Consider the following 16,625-nt stretch of genomic DNA (forward strand, 5'->3'; position numbering starts at 1 on the left):
CCATATTTGGGTTTTGTGGAATCCTTCTAAGTTTAGTGTCAATTTCCTTGATTATAGTGCTCATGCTATTCATATGGAAAAGATCTAGGCACTGGGTATACTTTCTTTTGCACCATGGTGTATGCTTTCAATGATGTGAATGAAAGAAAAGCATTATGGAGTGACTTAGGTGCTTATAGTAGAATTATTAAGGGTCCTTGGGTCATCTATGGAGACTTTAATATTGTCTTGGTCCCTTCAAAGAGATTAGGAGGCAACTCAACTTTTGAAGAGATGGATGATTTTCAGAGGTGTGTGAATGATTGTGGTGTCACTGATTGTTCTGCTATTGGATCTTACTACACCTGGACTAATAAGCAGGACCCCTCTTCAAGAGTGTTCAGTAGAGTGGATAGGATGTTGGTTAATTCTACTTGGTTACAGGATAATGGCTCTGTATGCTCATTTTTATACTGAGGGTATTTTTGATCATACTCCCCGTGTGATACAAACACATGGAGATATTGAGAAGCCAAGGAGAAGTTTCAAATATTATAATATGTGGAGTAAGGCTGAAGACTTTAAGGCTTGTGTGAGTCAGGTTTGGACTAAGGATTGGTCTGGTTCTAAGATGTTCAATCTAGTCAAGAAGTTGAAATGTCTTAAATGGTCTTTGAAGCAGCTAAATAAGGATAGTTTTGATGACATTGTTAGCAATACTGTTAGGGTTATGGTGAATCTTGAGTTCCTACAACAGAAGCTTAGAGATGATTCAAACTTTGAATGTTGATTTGCTTGATCAAGAAGGGTGAAGAGTCTATCGATCCGAAATATTCAAGAGAGGGGGGGGGGGGGGGTGAATTGAGGATTTAAAACTTTTGAAAGTTTTTTCGATTGTATGAATGTAATTGATTATTTAAAGTTTATTGATTAAACTTTAACTAAACAACTAATGAATGTAAACGAAATAAACAAACAAACGAAAGAACGAGGAGACACACGGTTTTTGAAGTGGTTCAGTTTCACAAGTCGAAACCTACGTCCACTAGTCTCGATTAATAAATTTAGTACCTTTCTACGGATTACAAATTTACTAACCCAACTCGTACAAATAACTCTAGCTGTAACTCAATGAGTACCGTTAAATACTCGAGTGACTAACTTACGCTAATAAGAAAGCACTAATGATTCTAACAAAGGTTCACGTTAATGAACAAGTAAGAAATCAACTAAGCACTATTATCTTATAACGATAAAAATAAGAACGAGTATACGAGTTTAAAACACACGACCTTTCAAAATAACAAATTGGTTTTTCTGCTTGAAAACACACGGTTTGCTTTGTAAAATTAAAATAAATTTTTATGCTTAAGGTCTCTACTTTAAATGTTGTAAATAGCAAAGTATTTATAGGAAAGAAAGAGCGGGGGCAATTCGGTTTTAGAAACCCTAATGGTGAATAAAAGAGATATGTTAACAAATCATATCTTCTATTATCTCTTTCCTAAAAGCCTTAAAAGATAATAAAGAATATTCTAAAAGATAGAATATAATCTTATTCAAATATTATCTTTACTATAAATTCTAAGATATGATAAGATTTTCTAAAACAAGAATATCTTTTATCATAAACAAATATATTAAGTAAGATATATAAGATATGTAAAGATATTATTATAGAATAAAATCTTTATCAAATATACCCTAGGTAACACGAGATGTCACGGCTCATAAGCCTCGTGACTCGTGCAAACCCTAGCTCAAGATATGGGTTTAGAATTTAGGTTTTAGGAGAGGCTCTGTTAAAACCCTAATCAGTAGCATAGTCCAACTCATAAGTTGACCCATCAAGACCACTGACCAACGTTTAACATAAAGTCAAACTCCGCACTAAACCGGGCTTAATTAAATAAATACTTGCATCAAAAACATTTAAAATAGGGTGTTGATTTTCGCAGTACACATTTTACTTAACGCAGTACGCTTTTGACCAAATTACCCCTCTCGTTTCCACATGTACTACTCAAGAAACAATAGAAAAGAAAGACGATACTACGTACTGCATTCACCACCCAACCGACCCCTCCCCTTCCGACAACCGCCTCGCCAACCACCGGAGACTCATCTATACAGTGTACTAATTATGCAAATTGGGACATAAGACCACCTTAATTTGCATAATTTACACTCCACGAGATGGATCTTGTTCCAATATTAAGAAAGACGCCTGCCATGTTTAATAGACAAAACAAATGGGCATTATTGTGCTTAGTTGCACTAGTTTGAGAGTGTTACTGTGTTATCATAATCCCATCAATAATTCTTCCAACCAAACGGTGAAACCAAACCCTAATACTGTATGTATAAACCCCAAACGTCCATCAAAGAAATGCAATACAAAAGAAAATGGAAGACAAGATTTATTTCATGATTAATTTCTAATTAACAAATCTGATATTATTGTATAATTGAATTAATTTTTACAAATTTAATAATTTGAGAGGGTATTCTGTGGAGGGGATTAACTTTTCTGTTTGTTGTTTTATTTTTGGCAAGGGTAAGCAAATGGAAAGAAATGTTAAAAATGTACCGAATTGAGTAAAAAACGTACTGCGAAAATAAATTACGTTAAAATAAATGTTAAACAATTTTCAAAACAATTTTTGAAACATTATAAGTCGTGTATAATAAACTCAGCATCTCAATGTTATAGTAGTAGAGCTATAACATTGAGCTCTTTTACTAGTAATGTTATAGCTACAAAGCTATAACTTTACCAATTCATGAAACTCATTCTTGATTATCATTACGAGACAATCACCTATACTATTCTAATCTTCATGGAGATCTTCGAATATAGGCTACGTCATCATCCAAGCTTGATTAATCTTTAGACGGACTTCGTCTTCATATAACTCTTGAATGAATCTTTACACCGTTTGAATAGGAACTTGAACGCTTCATGCTACCATCACAATCTTCTTAGTTACTTGAGATGCTTGTAATAAGTTGATTCTAAAACATTTAGACAAACGATTACACGCAACAAGTATATAAAATATAAAGCACCTTGACATCATCAAAACATAAACATGTAAGCTATATGGTTCAACAAAGGGGAAGCTTGTAGCAGTGTCAGATTTCTGGAATAAGCATGTCATGATTTCTTAATGCAAAAATCAAAAGCAACTTAGGTGGATAAGGGTGATGATAATACTAAGTATTTTCACATCATTATTAAGGGCAGGCAAGTTCGAAATAAAATTATCAAGGTAGAGGATGCTTCTGGGCAGTTGTGTGAGGAGCCACATAGGATTCAGGAAGTTTTTCTGGATTTCTATACTAAGCTGTTGGGGACCTCTAAAGATGTGATGAAGTTAAGTTCTCATGTTGTTAAAATGGGGAAGGTGTGTACCATTGATCATATGGCTTTGCTTCTGTCCCCTGTAACTGATGATGAGATTAAGAAGGTTATGTTTTCTATTCCTAGCCACAAGGCAGCTACGCCTGATGGCTATTCAAGTGCCTTCTTTAAGGATGCTTGGGGGGGGGGGGGGTCTGTTTGTCAAGCCATCAAAGATTTTTTCAAGTCTGGTAAGCTACTTAAGCAGTTGAACCATACCCTCATTACACTCATTCCTAAATGTGCAATGCCTCAAAATGTGACTCAATTTCGCCCTATATCTTGCTGTAATGTTGTTTACGAATGTATTTGCAAGCTCATTTGCAATAGACTTGTTGAGGTGTTGCCTGAGGTGATTAGTGATAATTAAGGGGGTTTTATTAAGGGTAGGAGTATAGTTAAAAATATACTCATCTGCCAGGACATTGTTAGATTGTACAATAGGAAACCAGTCTCCCCTAGGTTTCTCATGAAAGTTGATCTGAAAAAAGCATATGATTCAGTCAGCTGGGATTTCCTTGAAGGGATGTTGATTGCCTTGGATTTTCCTGAGTCTTTTATTGCCTTGATTAGGGAGTGTGTAAGGACTGTTAACTACTCTTTGGTGCTTAATGGCAATATTTTTGGATTTTTCAAGGGTAAGAAGGGGTTAAGACAAAGGAGAACCCCTGTCTCCACTTCTTTTTACCATCTCTATGGAGTATCTGAGTAGAGTGTTGACCTATGTCACTGAAAACATGGGATTCAGGTATCATCCTATGTGTAGTAAACTCAAGCTCTCTCATTTAATGTTTGCTAACGACTTACTTTTGTTTAGTAAGGGTGATATGAGGTCTATTATGGTGATGTTGAGAGCTTTTGCTACTTTCTCTAGGGCTTCTGGATTGCAAATGAGTCCTTCAAAAACCAATGCCTATTTTAATGGAGTGCCTGGGGAATCAAAACCAAATAAATCACTCACCCTCACCCTCACCCTCTCCTACTCCGTCAACCAGATATTCTGCAGATAGCTGGGTTTCAGGAAGGGAAGCTCCCATTCAAATATCTGGGTGTCCCTATTACTGCTGGCAGAATGACAAGATCTCAATGTCAGATTCTGGTTGAAAAACTTACTGATGGAATTACAAGTTTTGGTACTAGGCATCTCTCTTATTATGGATGGCTGGTACTTGTTAATTCAGTCCTCACTTCTTTATATTCCTACTGGATGAATATATGTATCATTCCTAAAGGAGTCTTGAGTAGACTGAACTCCGTTTGCAGAAATTTCTTATGGGATGAGACTGTTGATCATATCAGGGTTCCTTCAGTCAGTTGGGAGAAAATTTGTTCACCAAAGAAAGAAGGTGGGCTTGGAATTAAAGATAGTTGTGCTTGGAAGTTGGAATACTGCTGCAATGGGTAAGCTAGTTTGGTGGATTTATTTTAACTCTGATAAATTGTGGGTTAAATGGATTAGCCAGATTTATTTAAAAGGACGAGCTTGGCAAGATTACACCCCCAGTTGAGATTCGAGCTGAGGGTGGAAAACTATTTGTAGAGTTAGAGACAAACTGAGCCAGGGCTATGTTCAGGGGCAGTGGATGTTGGATACTAAGGGGTATACTTTGAAGAGTGGATATGAGCTGTTACGAGTTAAACATTAACCTGTAGTGTCGCACAAGGTCATATGGAATCACTGGTGTGTTCCTAAACACAGATTTATTTGTTGGCTGGTGATCAGGAATGCATTGCAGGTCAAAAGTAAGCTGTTTGCTTTATGTATTTGTCCTGATGATCTCTGTCTGTTGTGTGGAAATGCTCATCGAGACCCCCCGCATCTCTTTGAGCAGGGTGTCTATAGTAGAAGTATTTTGCAGGATATGACCTCCTTATGTCAGATGTCTCTTCCATATGCTAATATTTTGCAGTGGATTTGGCAACAAAAATGGTCAAAAGGTAGGAAGGGTATTGTGGTTTGTGCTTTCCTGGCCTGCTATTACCAAATTTGGATGATGAGGAACAGAGCTCGTGTAGAGCATAGCTTACCCAGGCCATCTGTTGCTCTCCATCAGGCTAGGAATAGTGCAAAACTAAGAATTAGCGTGCTCAGGAACCAACATTTCGATCATTGTACTAAAATTTGGTTAGATAGCATTGATTTGTATAAGTAGGGGTGTGTCCCTATCTGAAAGTGTTTATATGTAAAATGGTATGTTGTAATAATCTTTGTTTGTGCTTAATGGAATCCTTACATTTCACCAAAAAAAAAACATAGTTAAAAGAAACACCATAAAAATGCATTCCACACACAATAATAGTACTCCCTCCTATTCCGAATAACTGTCCCATTTGGACAATGACACGAAAATTAAGGAATGAAGTTAAAATAATGAAAAGTATTGTTTAGGGGTAAGAATATAAGAGTTAAATAATGAAAAATATTGAATATGATGGTTTAGGGGTGGTATGAGTTGTAAATAAAGAAAATAGCAAAGGGTAGAAACGTCATTAATCATGTCCAAATATGGTAAATGGGACAATTATGTGAATAGACAGAAATAACAAATGAGACAGTTATTCAGAATAAGAGGGAGTATAATATAATCCCTTCTGTGTTTTAAAAATGTAATTGTATTTAAAAATAACCGTAATATAAAATTTAAACAGTTTTCTATATTATTTTTTTAACCGATTAAACAACTTAAACAATAATTGTACAATCTCTACAATTATCCGCAACCACAGCCATTACAAATGAAAAACTTGGATGCCGCGTGCGGAGCAGGCGGCTTTCCAACTAGTACTGAAAGAAATGAATAAAGCAATTCAATTAAACCAGCTTCAAATGTTGTCAAAAAAAAAAAAAAAAACCAGCTTCAAATTTCAATCCGCAGTCCTATTTCCTTTCAACATTGAAATTAGTTCTCAATCAGAAGTTCCCATTATTCCCCAGGTAACACCATTTTCAATTGATTTTTTACTTTGGATTTAGTCTTAGATTATTTCATTGTAATGTAACTCTGCAAAGATCGCAACTTTTTCAAATTAGCAAATGACCCATCTACACAAATTAAGATTGTATCCTGTTCTGAGATGGGTTTCCTCTAGTTTGTCCTTAAACTTCTTTAAATCACCAAAATACCCAATTTATAATGTACATAGTTGTTATAGATCATTTGGTGATGTAGCTGAGGTGAATGAAAATAATGGTAAAAGTGGGCGTAGGTACCTTACTGTGAGAAAAAAGGTTGAAGCTGCTTTGTTAGATTACTTGTACTTTAGTAGAAGCTTACTTTTTGCGGATGCCGAACATATGAGTAAAAACTCCCCATGTTTTGTGAAAAAGCTAGTTGACAAGTTTCGTTATGAGTCTGATGTTAGACGGTCTATGAGGCGTTTCTTGAATTACCATCCCATCAATGAGTTTGAGCCTTTCTTTGAAAGTATAGGGTTGGGACCTTCGGAGTTTGATGCTCTTCTTCCGCGTAATTTGATGTTTTTGAGTGATGAGGTTGGTTTGCTTGATAACTATCATGTTTTGTGTGAATATGGTATTGATCGCCCTCACATAGGAAAGATATATAGAGAAGCGAGAAATGTGTTTCGGTATGATCAGGGGGTTTTGCAGTCCAAGCTGCAAGCTTTTGAAGGAGCTGGGATAAGTAAGGATGTTGTTTCTAGAGCGGTCAGCTTTAATCCTACTCTTTTGAGTAATGGCATGAGTGAAGAGTTCTTTGAGTTGGTTAGAAAGTTGAAGTGTTTGGGGTTTGAAAATTGTTGGGTTGAGCAAAAGTTCGAAATGACTACTTATAATTGGAGACAAATCAGTCACTTGTTACAGTTGTTTCAGTATTTAGGTTGTAATGATGAGGATATCTCAAAGTTGGTTGGTCGATATCCAGGGATCCTATTTGATCATTCAGGTAGACCGGCATTATTATTGATAGGATTCGTATTAAAATTCGGGTCCAGTAGATCTGATATATGTTCAATTTTTTTGCGGTTCCCACAAGTTAAAATCGAGAAATTTGTTTGGAATTTGAGGCGTGCTTTTGAGCTACTTTTTGAAATAGAGATGGATGTTGTGAATATAGGTAGGATTATTCGTGAACATTTCACATGGATTGGTACATGCTCACTAAAGAAAGCAAGTTGGGTTTTTTTCTCTTTGGGCACCGGAAGGACACACATGCGTCAAATCATCATGGCAAATCCTCTGGAACTTAAGAAGTGGACCCTCGGAGGAAAAATTGAACGTTTGCCGGAGACAAGGGAAATGCGTTCACGGAGGGATAAAATAAAGTTCTTAACAAGCATTGGCTTCATAGAAAATTCAAAAGAAATAGAAAAGCCTCTTATGGTACTCCGTGGTAAAGGCGATGATCTTCGCGAGAGATTTGATTGTCTTGTCAAAGCTGGTCTCAGTGAGTGTGATGTTGCCAAAATTCTTATCATTTATCCTCACATTCTCAACCAGAAAATAGAAGTTCTTGAGGCCAAAATTAGTGTGGTCGTTAATGATTTAGGGTATCCAGTATCTATAGTAAGGACTTTCCCAGGACTTTTGTTATATACAATGGATCGGGTGAAGCTCAGATGCGCAGTGTTCAGGTGGCTTATTGATCAAAATGTTGTTCCCTCCACATTGGCTTTGAGCACTATCATTGGATTCTCAGAATCTCGTTTCATTAATAAGTTTGTAAATAGACATCCTTTAGGCCCTGAAGTATGGCAAGAATATAAGCAGATCTTATCTATATAGATTATGTTTTCGGCTCTTCGTTCCCACAATTCTTCCATGTATATGCTTCCGTCTAGTTGCCCAGGCGCCAAGCTGATTTTGTATTTATTACATTATTTTGACTTGAGCCGGTTTGTACTCAGGTCATGACAATCCAGAGCAGGCCAGGTAATCACTAGACCTTCTCAGTTTCTATTTTGTTATTTTGCTTGGTTTTTAAACTTAGGATTGCTTATTTTCATTTGTAATGGAGCCAAATACCCGCCTTTCTTCTGTTCTACATTATGATGTACGGAGTAATAAAGAATGAAAGAAGCAGTTCTCTTTGTGTTATCATTTGGTTTTAAACTTAGGATTACTTATTTTCATTTGCTTATGTTATGGGTCGTCAAGAAGCAGTTTTCTCTGTGTTATACAACATAGGATAAGGCTGCATATGTTGGACCCTACCTAACCATTTGCAGGAGCTCTTATGCATTGGAGCAGGAGCTCTTATGCATTGGGATGATGAGGTTGGTGATGATGATGGCGACGTTGAGATTGCTGTTGAATCTTTAAGTTTGGTCTTGTTTGAAACAAAATTTAAGATATAATCCCAGCAGAATCTATTGTCAGAAATATAAAAAAGAAATCCAACCCAAAACGTTTTTGTCAGAAATATGAAAAAGAAATCCAACACAAACCAAAAGTTTGATAGAAAATTAACAATTTTTTATATATTTTCTCAAATAAATGAGACGATAATGTTAATAGGTGGGCCTAACCTTCAGAAGTGACCATTTCTAGCAAGTACTTGCACAACAAAATGTATTATCATCAATGTCAAATACGGACTACTTATCTAGGTTGCATTCCAAGTTGTTTGATGATATACTAAGATGTGATCTTTAAGGAGTGATTGAGAGTGTAATGAAAAATTAGATGTAGAGAAGGGAATATGAGAGAGAATATGTTTTGCCTTATGAAGATGATGATATGTTATCAGTTATCATGGAAGATATACAAATTGATGATTCCAAAGTCAATGGTGTATAGTAGAGATTTTTGGAAGAGATGTTATATCAGTATCATGGAAGAGATATAAATAGAAGCAAGAACTCAATAGTATATAATGCTTAGTACATGATCTTGTATAATCCTTAACTAGTTTTAGATCCCGCGCAATGAATGCGCGGTATTTATTGAGTTTTTATTTTTGTATTACTAACACATTGATCATTAATTTTTCATATTTCACGTCATTATATTTTGATATGAGGAAAAAGAAAACGTTGGAACCGTAAACACTAATCAAGAAATTTGAGAAATGTCATGAAATGTATGTAATGATTTTTTTTATCACAAAGCTAATAATTTCATCGTATAAACTTCTCAACTTATTTTAGTTATTTTTTCTTTTCACGAATCTAATAATATCAGTTTATATTTTTGTTTTATAGAGAGCAAATATGCGTCAAATGACTCAAATCATTCTCTAACGAAGATTAACAATTTGTATTTAGACTTTTATTTTAATTAAAAAATTGTTTTAATTTGATGACAAGTGTTATATTTTAATGATAAATTAATAGCTTAATGTTCATTTGTTTCCTTGTAGATGAAGTTTGGAGGGAAATTATTTCTTTATTTCAATAAATGGAGTTTGGAGGGAAAACTTTGAGAACTCTTATATATCGTAAAGAATATGACTAAAAATATTGCAAATCCATTTGTGTACAAATTAGAATATAAGCATAAAGCATTTATGGTATAGAATTAATTAGGGAATAATATTGTGTCATAGTAAATATTAGGCGGGAAAATTTTAGCTTTGTTAATCTTTTAGTACAAGGGGGATGATTGCAATTATTTATGGCAATTATATGGTTGAACAATTGGACTCTAATATAGCCCAAATATTGTATGGGGAGTTAGGCTCTGTTTGACAAGGCCTTTCAGTTAGCTTTAGCTTATTTGACTGAAATAAGCTACCTGAAATGAAATGCTAGTTAGGGTATCATTTTAGAAATAAGGTACCTGAACTTATCTACCTTTTTTACCCCTTCAATGTATAGTATTAAATAATTATCATATCCTTTTACGTCATTTCACCAAAAACCAGCTATATTTTGGGCTATATTAGAGCACTTGTTTAGTCAGCAACCCACTCTTTAGGGGGTTGATTTTGACGGCTTGACGCTTTTGAATAAGACTAGTTCGGTACCTTATTAGTTACCTGGGACATTGGGTCATGGGTATCTGAGGGCACTAGCTAGTCAACAATCCACTCTAGTGCAACAATTACCTTTTTAGTTTTCAGTCACCTTTTGAAGTTTCAGATACACACTTTCAGCTAAGTTTTACCAAACACTGCCAGCCTTAGGCTGGAAAACTATTTTCAAGGGTGAACCTCCATAGGACATGTGACATTGTGGTTCTTCTTTTATAGTTTTGTTTTGTTTGACCTTATACTTGGATTCCGAAGTCTAGCAGACATATTATATGATGGAATATACGAATTGCAAACTAGGTATAATCTACATATGACCCATATGAGAATTGCAATGGGCTAGTTATACTTTGAGTTAATGGGTTAATGAGCATATGGACGAGGTTTATAGTTAAATGGGTTTGTTTCAAATATGCGATACCGTCTTTCAAGAAATTAACTGCACATATATTTCATCTCTTGCTTTAATGTTTACAGGTCTACCGACCCGCAAGACAAGAAAAGGCTATCTAAGCAATGGAGGAGCAAATCTGCAGAACTAGGTCATGGGTATCTGAGGGCAGGAAGGCCTTAACTAAACATGATGTTAAGTTTCTCAACACTATGAGCCAGGAGCTCGATGATATTTGAAATAAATACTCATCGTTGCTCACAGGATCCATATCTCAGCTCTCAGCTACCAATCCAACAACGCATCAACTTGAAATTCCTCATTTTCCGACTTGACTTTACTGAATTCTACAGCCAGTCGCGGCCAAACATTTGATGATGATATTTTGTATGGAGCTGAAATTTTTAGGAGTGCTTTGAAATGTGGAAGAATGAAAGAGCGTTAGAATGATTTATAATTGTCGGGTTTGTGCATGGGATAAGCATTATGAGGCTCTTGATCGGCTGCTTAATAAACATCAAGTTCAAAGCTGCTTCATATGACCTCTACACGATTTCAAAGAGGTTTGTTCTGACTCAATGTTCGAGCAACTGTTGTTAAGTTTTCATGTTTCCTCTGTCATGACCAATAGTTTACGTATTACGCATTCCATCAATGTAGTGTGTGGGTTTTGCTTATTTTTCTTTCGAGTTTTGGTTGGTATGAGTTTTGGAGGTGAAAAGGCATCAACCTCTTAACAGTAGCAATTATTTGACATTCTGAATGCAATTTTGAAGTGCTGTTTTTTAGCAACAAACTTGTCCGTGTTGGTGTTCTCCATTTGGTATGAAGAATGGTTTGGTTATGCAACCGTTCCCTACTTTTCAAGCTCCTATTCTTTTTAATTTTCAGAAGGCACCTGTATCTCAAGTTGTTTCAGTTTTCAGTATTCTCGAGTTGTTTAAGATCATCGTGTGATGGGCAATAGCGAATCTTCTGGAGTCCTGACTAATATTTAAACCGGAAAAAGTTGTAAATTTATTTTTTTAGCCTGAAAATTAGACAAAATACGAAAAAAAAAATTCCGTTTCCGGTGTCCGCGCACCCCGAAATGTTGTTAGTAGATCTGCCGCTGGTGATGGGTTTGTACATGCTTCAAAGGTTTACAATGGCCGGGATTAAGTGCCAATAGCCGTTTCAATACTTTGGTCTTGCACTCTTGTCTTGTTCTATGTTCTTTGAACTGCTTTGTGAATCATAAAGAACCCTCGATATACAGAGACCGTCCCATTTTGAGTTTTAGGAAGTTTCACAATGAGACTCTCCCAATGAGTACATGAGACGGTCTCATGATTAGTCTCGATAGGCGGTTTTATTTTTATTTTTTCTTCTGGATGAGTGCTCATTCGCAGCTTCAGGTTATCGTCACAAGGTTAAAATTGCTGGGTAATTCGAGTTAAGAGGGTTTTAGCATGCAATTACGTCTTCAACAATGGTCAAAGTCCCATCTGTAAAAAAAAAAAAAAAAAACAATGGTCAAAGTTACGTCAATTTCTTTTCCACATAAGTTTCATTATACATCAGCTAACTTAACCGATTAAGTTACAATAGATGATGCTCATAACTTGAGTTCAAATCCATTAGTATTAAATTTGCACTTAGACTCCCTTTACACCAACAAAATAAGTTTCAATTTCAGTTACATAACACATGGTTTTTAAGATTTTGTTGGTATTTATTTTGCATCACGGGAAATTCTAAGGTCTTCTGGCAGGACCATAAATATGTCCTCTTTAACTAATAAAAGTTCTGTGCACTAAAAAAAAATTAATAGAAGCTCTCATTTCTAATATTTACCTTATAACCTTTACATTTAATAGCTTTTAAATAGCGATGAAACTTTTCATTAGTTAGGAAGGACACATTTATGATCCTTCTAGTGCACCTAATAATTTTTCTTGCATCACATTGGTTCGAATTAGACCTGTAAAACGGGTCGGGCGGGTCGGGTCCCGGGTCGGGTCATACGGGTCGGGTCAGAATACGGGTCGGGTCAAATACGGGTCGGGTCAGATACGGGTCGGGTCATACGGGTCACGGGTCGGGTTAGGGTCAGAATACGGGTCAAGAAATAATTTTTAACGCCTTTTTTAAACGATTTTTTTAATTTAAAAAATATATTTTTAAAAATTAAAATATGTTTAAAATTATTATTTTAGTCATATTCATCATTTACAATAATTATATTGATATAGTTATTAAAATAAAGTTTTTTTAATAATTATTTTATTATTAAATATTATAAAAGTTATATAAAATTGACTTTTTAGTTGAATTTTTAATTTTAAGTAATAAAAAAATAATTTTGTAACTATATTTTCAAATATAATATATAAACAATAATATTTTTATTAAAATTCATGATTTTCCCTTGACCCAACGGGTCGACCCGTTCGGGTCGGGTCTCGACCCTAAAATAACGGGTCATTTCGGGTTCGGGTCAAACGGGTCGCGGGTCGAAAAAACCGGGTTTGTAACCCTAAGAAAACGGGTCGGGTCGGGTCGGGTTTTCGGGTCGGGTCAAGTTTTGACAGGTCTAGTTCGAATGGTGCCTTCTTATTTTACAAATTTCATACTAATGGCGATGCCCTAGTTGCGATTTGCATTAATTCATGAATGTGTCCTTCCTAACTAATGTGTCTCATCTCATGTTCCATGCTATCTCCTTTCGAGACATAGAGACATAAAAAATACATATTTGATTTATTTTTTTATTTTGTATGTTGATGTGTCAATGCATGAGTAGCATGCGACAAGAGATGCGACATCATATGGGACAAAGGATCCTCACTGTTGAAGCGTAGTCAATCTTCCGTTTGTCACACATCAATGACCATCAACCACTGTTAAACCCCATGTAAGAAAGCTCCATAATACCTCTCAAAACCCAGAAATAAGCCTTGACGGGCTGAAAGTCGTATGCCTATCAAAGTAAATTTATATCACTTACTCAACTACACTACTAAAAATAGCAATATAATGGAAGTAAGAGTCGAACCCACAGAGAAGGACTAAGTTAACTAATGTGTATAATTAATAGTGCAGAGTAAAGTAACTGATTACGGGGGAATTGGTTTGTTTGGTAAACTAAGACTAAAACAAATAATAAACTTAAGAGTAATTCAGATGATTAAAGGTCTCGGGTCAACTTATCTCCACTATCAATTAAGTCAATTGATCATCGAAAGTCTCAAATACCAATTTACCTTCAAGTATCTATCGTGAAATAAATATGCAAATATTAATTTCTATTACTTCTTAATTAAGAGTAGTCAAATAATTCGATCAGCGATATTATAAGACCCTAACCATCAAATAATCCAACACACGCGTGCGAGATTCAACCCAATAACATCAATAATGATTAAAGGAACCGATAGAAACAATAACCACAACCACGCAGTCGTAATTCAATTGTATGTTTAATCTCTTCCTAAACTCGAATGATGATAAACTGAATCAATTAGAAGGATAAAGGTTGCTACTTTAATTTAGATATCAGGTAAAATGAGTCGATAATCTAAACTAGCAAAAGATTAATAATTACTAACACTATTGATCAGATAATGAAAGTAAATAAAAATCAAAGGAAAAAAGAACAAGAGATTAGAACAATACGCGAGCAATATACTCGACCAAGGCTCGTGCACGCCTCCCAAGGTACCTTCATCTTCAACTTTACTATAGCTCATTCTTCTTCGCATTTCCAAACTCCGTATTCAATTTACTCATTATCGCTTACAAATTTTCGCCTTTTGTACCGTTAAAACTCATTAACTCGACCTTCTTAATACATACTAAATATGTCTTATCATTAGAGGAACATTAGAGCATCGATTTTGAAGAGTCACGGGCGAGAGCACCTAACAGGGGGAGGGGGTGAATTAGATGTCTATTTAAAATTTAAGTTTAATGAAAGCTTCTTTTAAAACTCTTAAACACTTTAAACAATGCTTAGATGAAAGGAGAAGTTGATACTTAGAACTAGAGAGTTAGAAGTAATTAACAACGATTCAGCAAGCAGAAGTTATAGTGTACTCAACTGTTGATTCAGAAGATATAAACGTGAGTATAGAGTGGCAGCGGAAATAAAACGAAATAGACACGACAAACGATGTTTTTAAAACTGGTTCGGTCACTACTCCGCGACCTACGTCCAGCGCTATTTTATTAAACGTCTTAGAAGTAAACTCATATAAACTAAGACCATCCCGAATAATAAAACAACTTCCCAACCTACTCCGGTTGCTAATGCTTAAAAGTTACTTCGTTTCCAAGACTTTTGCTTTGGGCTACTCCGCCGAAAGACTCCGTGCTTAAAGCTACTCCGCTTCTAAAACTTCATGCTTAAGGATAACGCTATCCTAAGACTTTGTTTGGTTCTACCCGGTTGTTACAAGACTCCACTTATCTCAATGTTGTTCACGCAATTGAACGGAGGAGATAAAGTTTAAGTACAAAACACGGGATCCTTGAACACGACTAAACGACTAGGTGCAACACAACAAACTCAATAAAAGACTCAAAGAGAAAAAATAAACTTGCAAAATGATTCAAAGATTTGTAAGTGAAAAACGATTTTGCAAAGTTAATTTACTCAATAAAGCATAAGTGTTTTTCAGTTTAAAACTCGTTTGTTGCACACTTGTAAAAATGAATAAAATAGGCTATTTATAATTTCCAAGTCGTATACTTTACACATTAAAATATCTTACACTCATAAGCACAAGTGATTAAAATATTGTAAATAGTTTGCTTGGGCAACATGCACAAGTCAACCGAATTTCTTCTCCAAGCAACCAAGTATTCTTCCTCAAGAAATCGGTGCCTAAGAATGCAATAAATCATATTGTGCACACACAAATATGGGTTGAGTTTTTCATTAAGAAGCAAGCATAAATGGTTGTGTTTATGGGAACCATAAATATTTTCATAAATGTAAAAAGCAAACAACCCATTTATAGAAAGTGTCTATTGTGCAAGCAAACTCCTTAGCAAGACATTGAAAACTTTATTTACTTCAAAGACATCAAAACATATTTTAGAAAACTATTTGTGAACATTGAAAGCATTTTAACAAAGGTTCAAATATTTTCGAAATATTTCTTTCAAAGACGAGTCTGAAGTAACAGTTGACTGAATTGTTGTTTTTGCACCTAAACGTAAATTCGAGTTAAAGATCTCCTTACAACACATGACTTTAACATTAATGACAATCTTCATCTTTGATCTTCATGATGACTATCTTGATAACCTTGAATTGATAATTGAAATTTCATGCTACATGGTTAAAACTTAAGAGACACGCAATTAAATAACAATGAGATTAATTTGTCTTAAGGCATCATCAACATTAACTTAATCAAATTGGCTCTCTTCAATTTCCCCTTTTGATGATGGCAAGACAAATAAAATTGAGTGTGTCATTCCCCCTTAATCCATGGTCAAGGTTAACAAGTCAAAACATGATCAAAATAAGATGCATAAATACATAGTCATTGAAAATTAGTCAAATTTCTAATTAGCCTAAGTAGAACATTTAATCGCCAAGTTAACATAATTACGGTGTACGCAAGCCTAAGAGTTATTGAATCACCACCTGCAATTTTAAACAACTTCCCCCTCTTGACATCATCAAGTAGGAAGAACACATAGTTTAAACAAGGATTAGAGTTATACAAAACAAATTGTTCAACAATTAACAACATAACCAATATTAGCAAAATATCACAAACACAAAGCCAAGGCAAAATAAGATTAGAAAGGCTTTTGTTTTGATTAGGCATTAGGCATGGTTATGGCAAAAGGCTTGGCACGATATAGGCTAGGCACGGTTTTGAGCAAGAGATCAATCATCCACTTCTTCATCAACCAACCCGTG

At 35.1% G+C, this 16,625-nt stretch overlaps 1 protein-coding gene across 1 annotated transcript; it reads left to right on the plus strand.

Moving 5' to 3' along the window:
- Positions 1–6,345: 6,345 nt before the first annotated feature.
- LOC141596945 (transcription termination factor MTEF18, mitochondrial-like) lies at positions 6,346–11,501 on the plus strand. The gene is made up of 2 exons (XM_074417229.1): positions 6,346–8,273; positions 10,792–11,501. The coding sequence occupies exon 1, from the start codon at positions 6,417–6,419 to the stop codon at positions 8,124–8,126; it is 1,710 nt and encodes a 569-aa protein (XP_074273330.1). The 5' UTR covers positions 6,346–6,416; the 3' UTR covers positions 8,127–8,273; positions 10,792–11,501.
- The last annotated feature ends 5,124 nt before the right edge of the window (positions 11,502–16,625 follow it).

Source organism: Silene latifolia, chromosome 8 (genome assembly GCF_048544455.1).
Source record: "Silene latifolia isolate original U9 population chromosome 8, ASM4854445v1, whole genome shotgun sequence".
NCBI classification, from domain to species: Eukaryota; Viridiplantae; Streptophyta; class Magnoliopsida; order Caryophyllales; family Caryophyllaceae; genus Silene; species Silene latifolia.

Bases quoted from the DNA above. Each gene is read 5' to 3' on its own strand.
- LOC141596945 (XM_074417229.1), top strand. From the start codon at position 6,417: ATGACCCATCTACACAAATTAAGATTGTATCCTGTTCTGAGATGGGTT.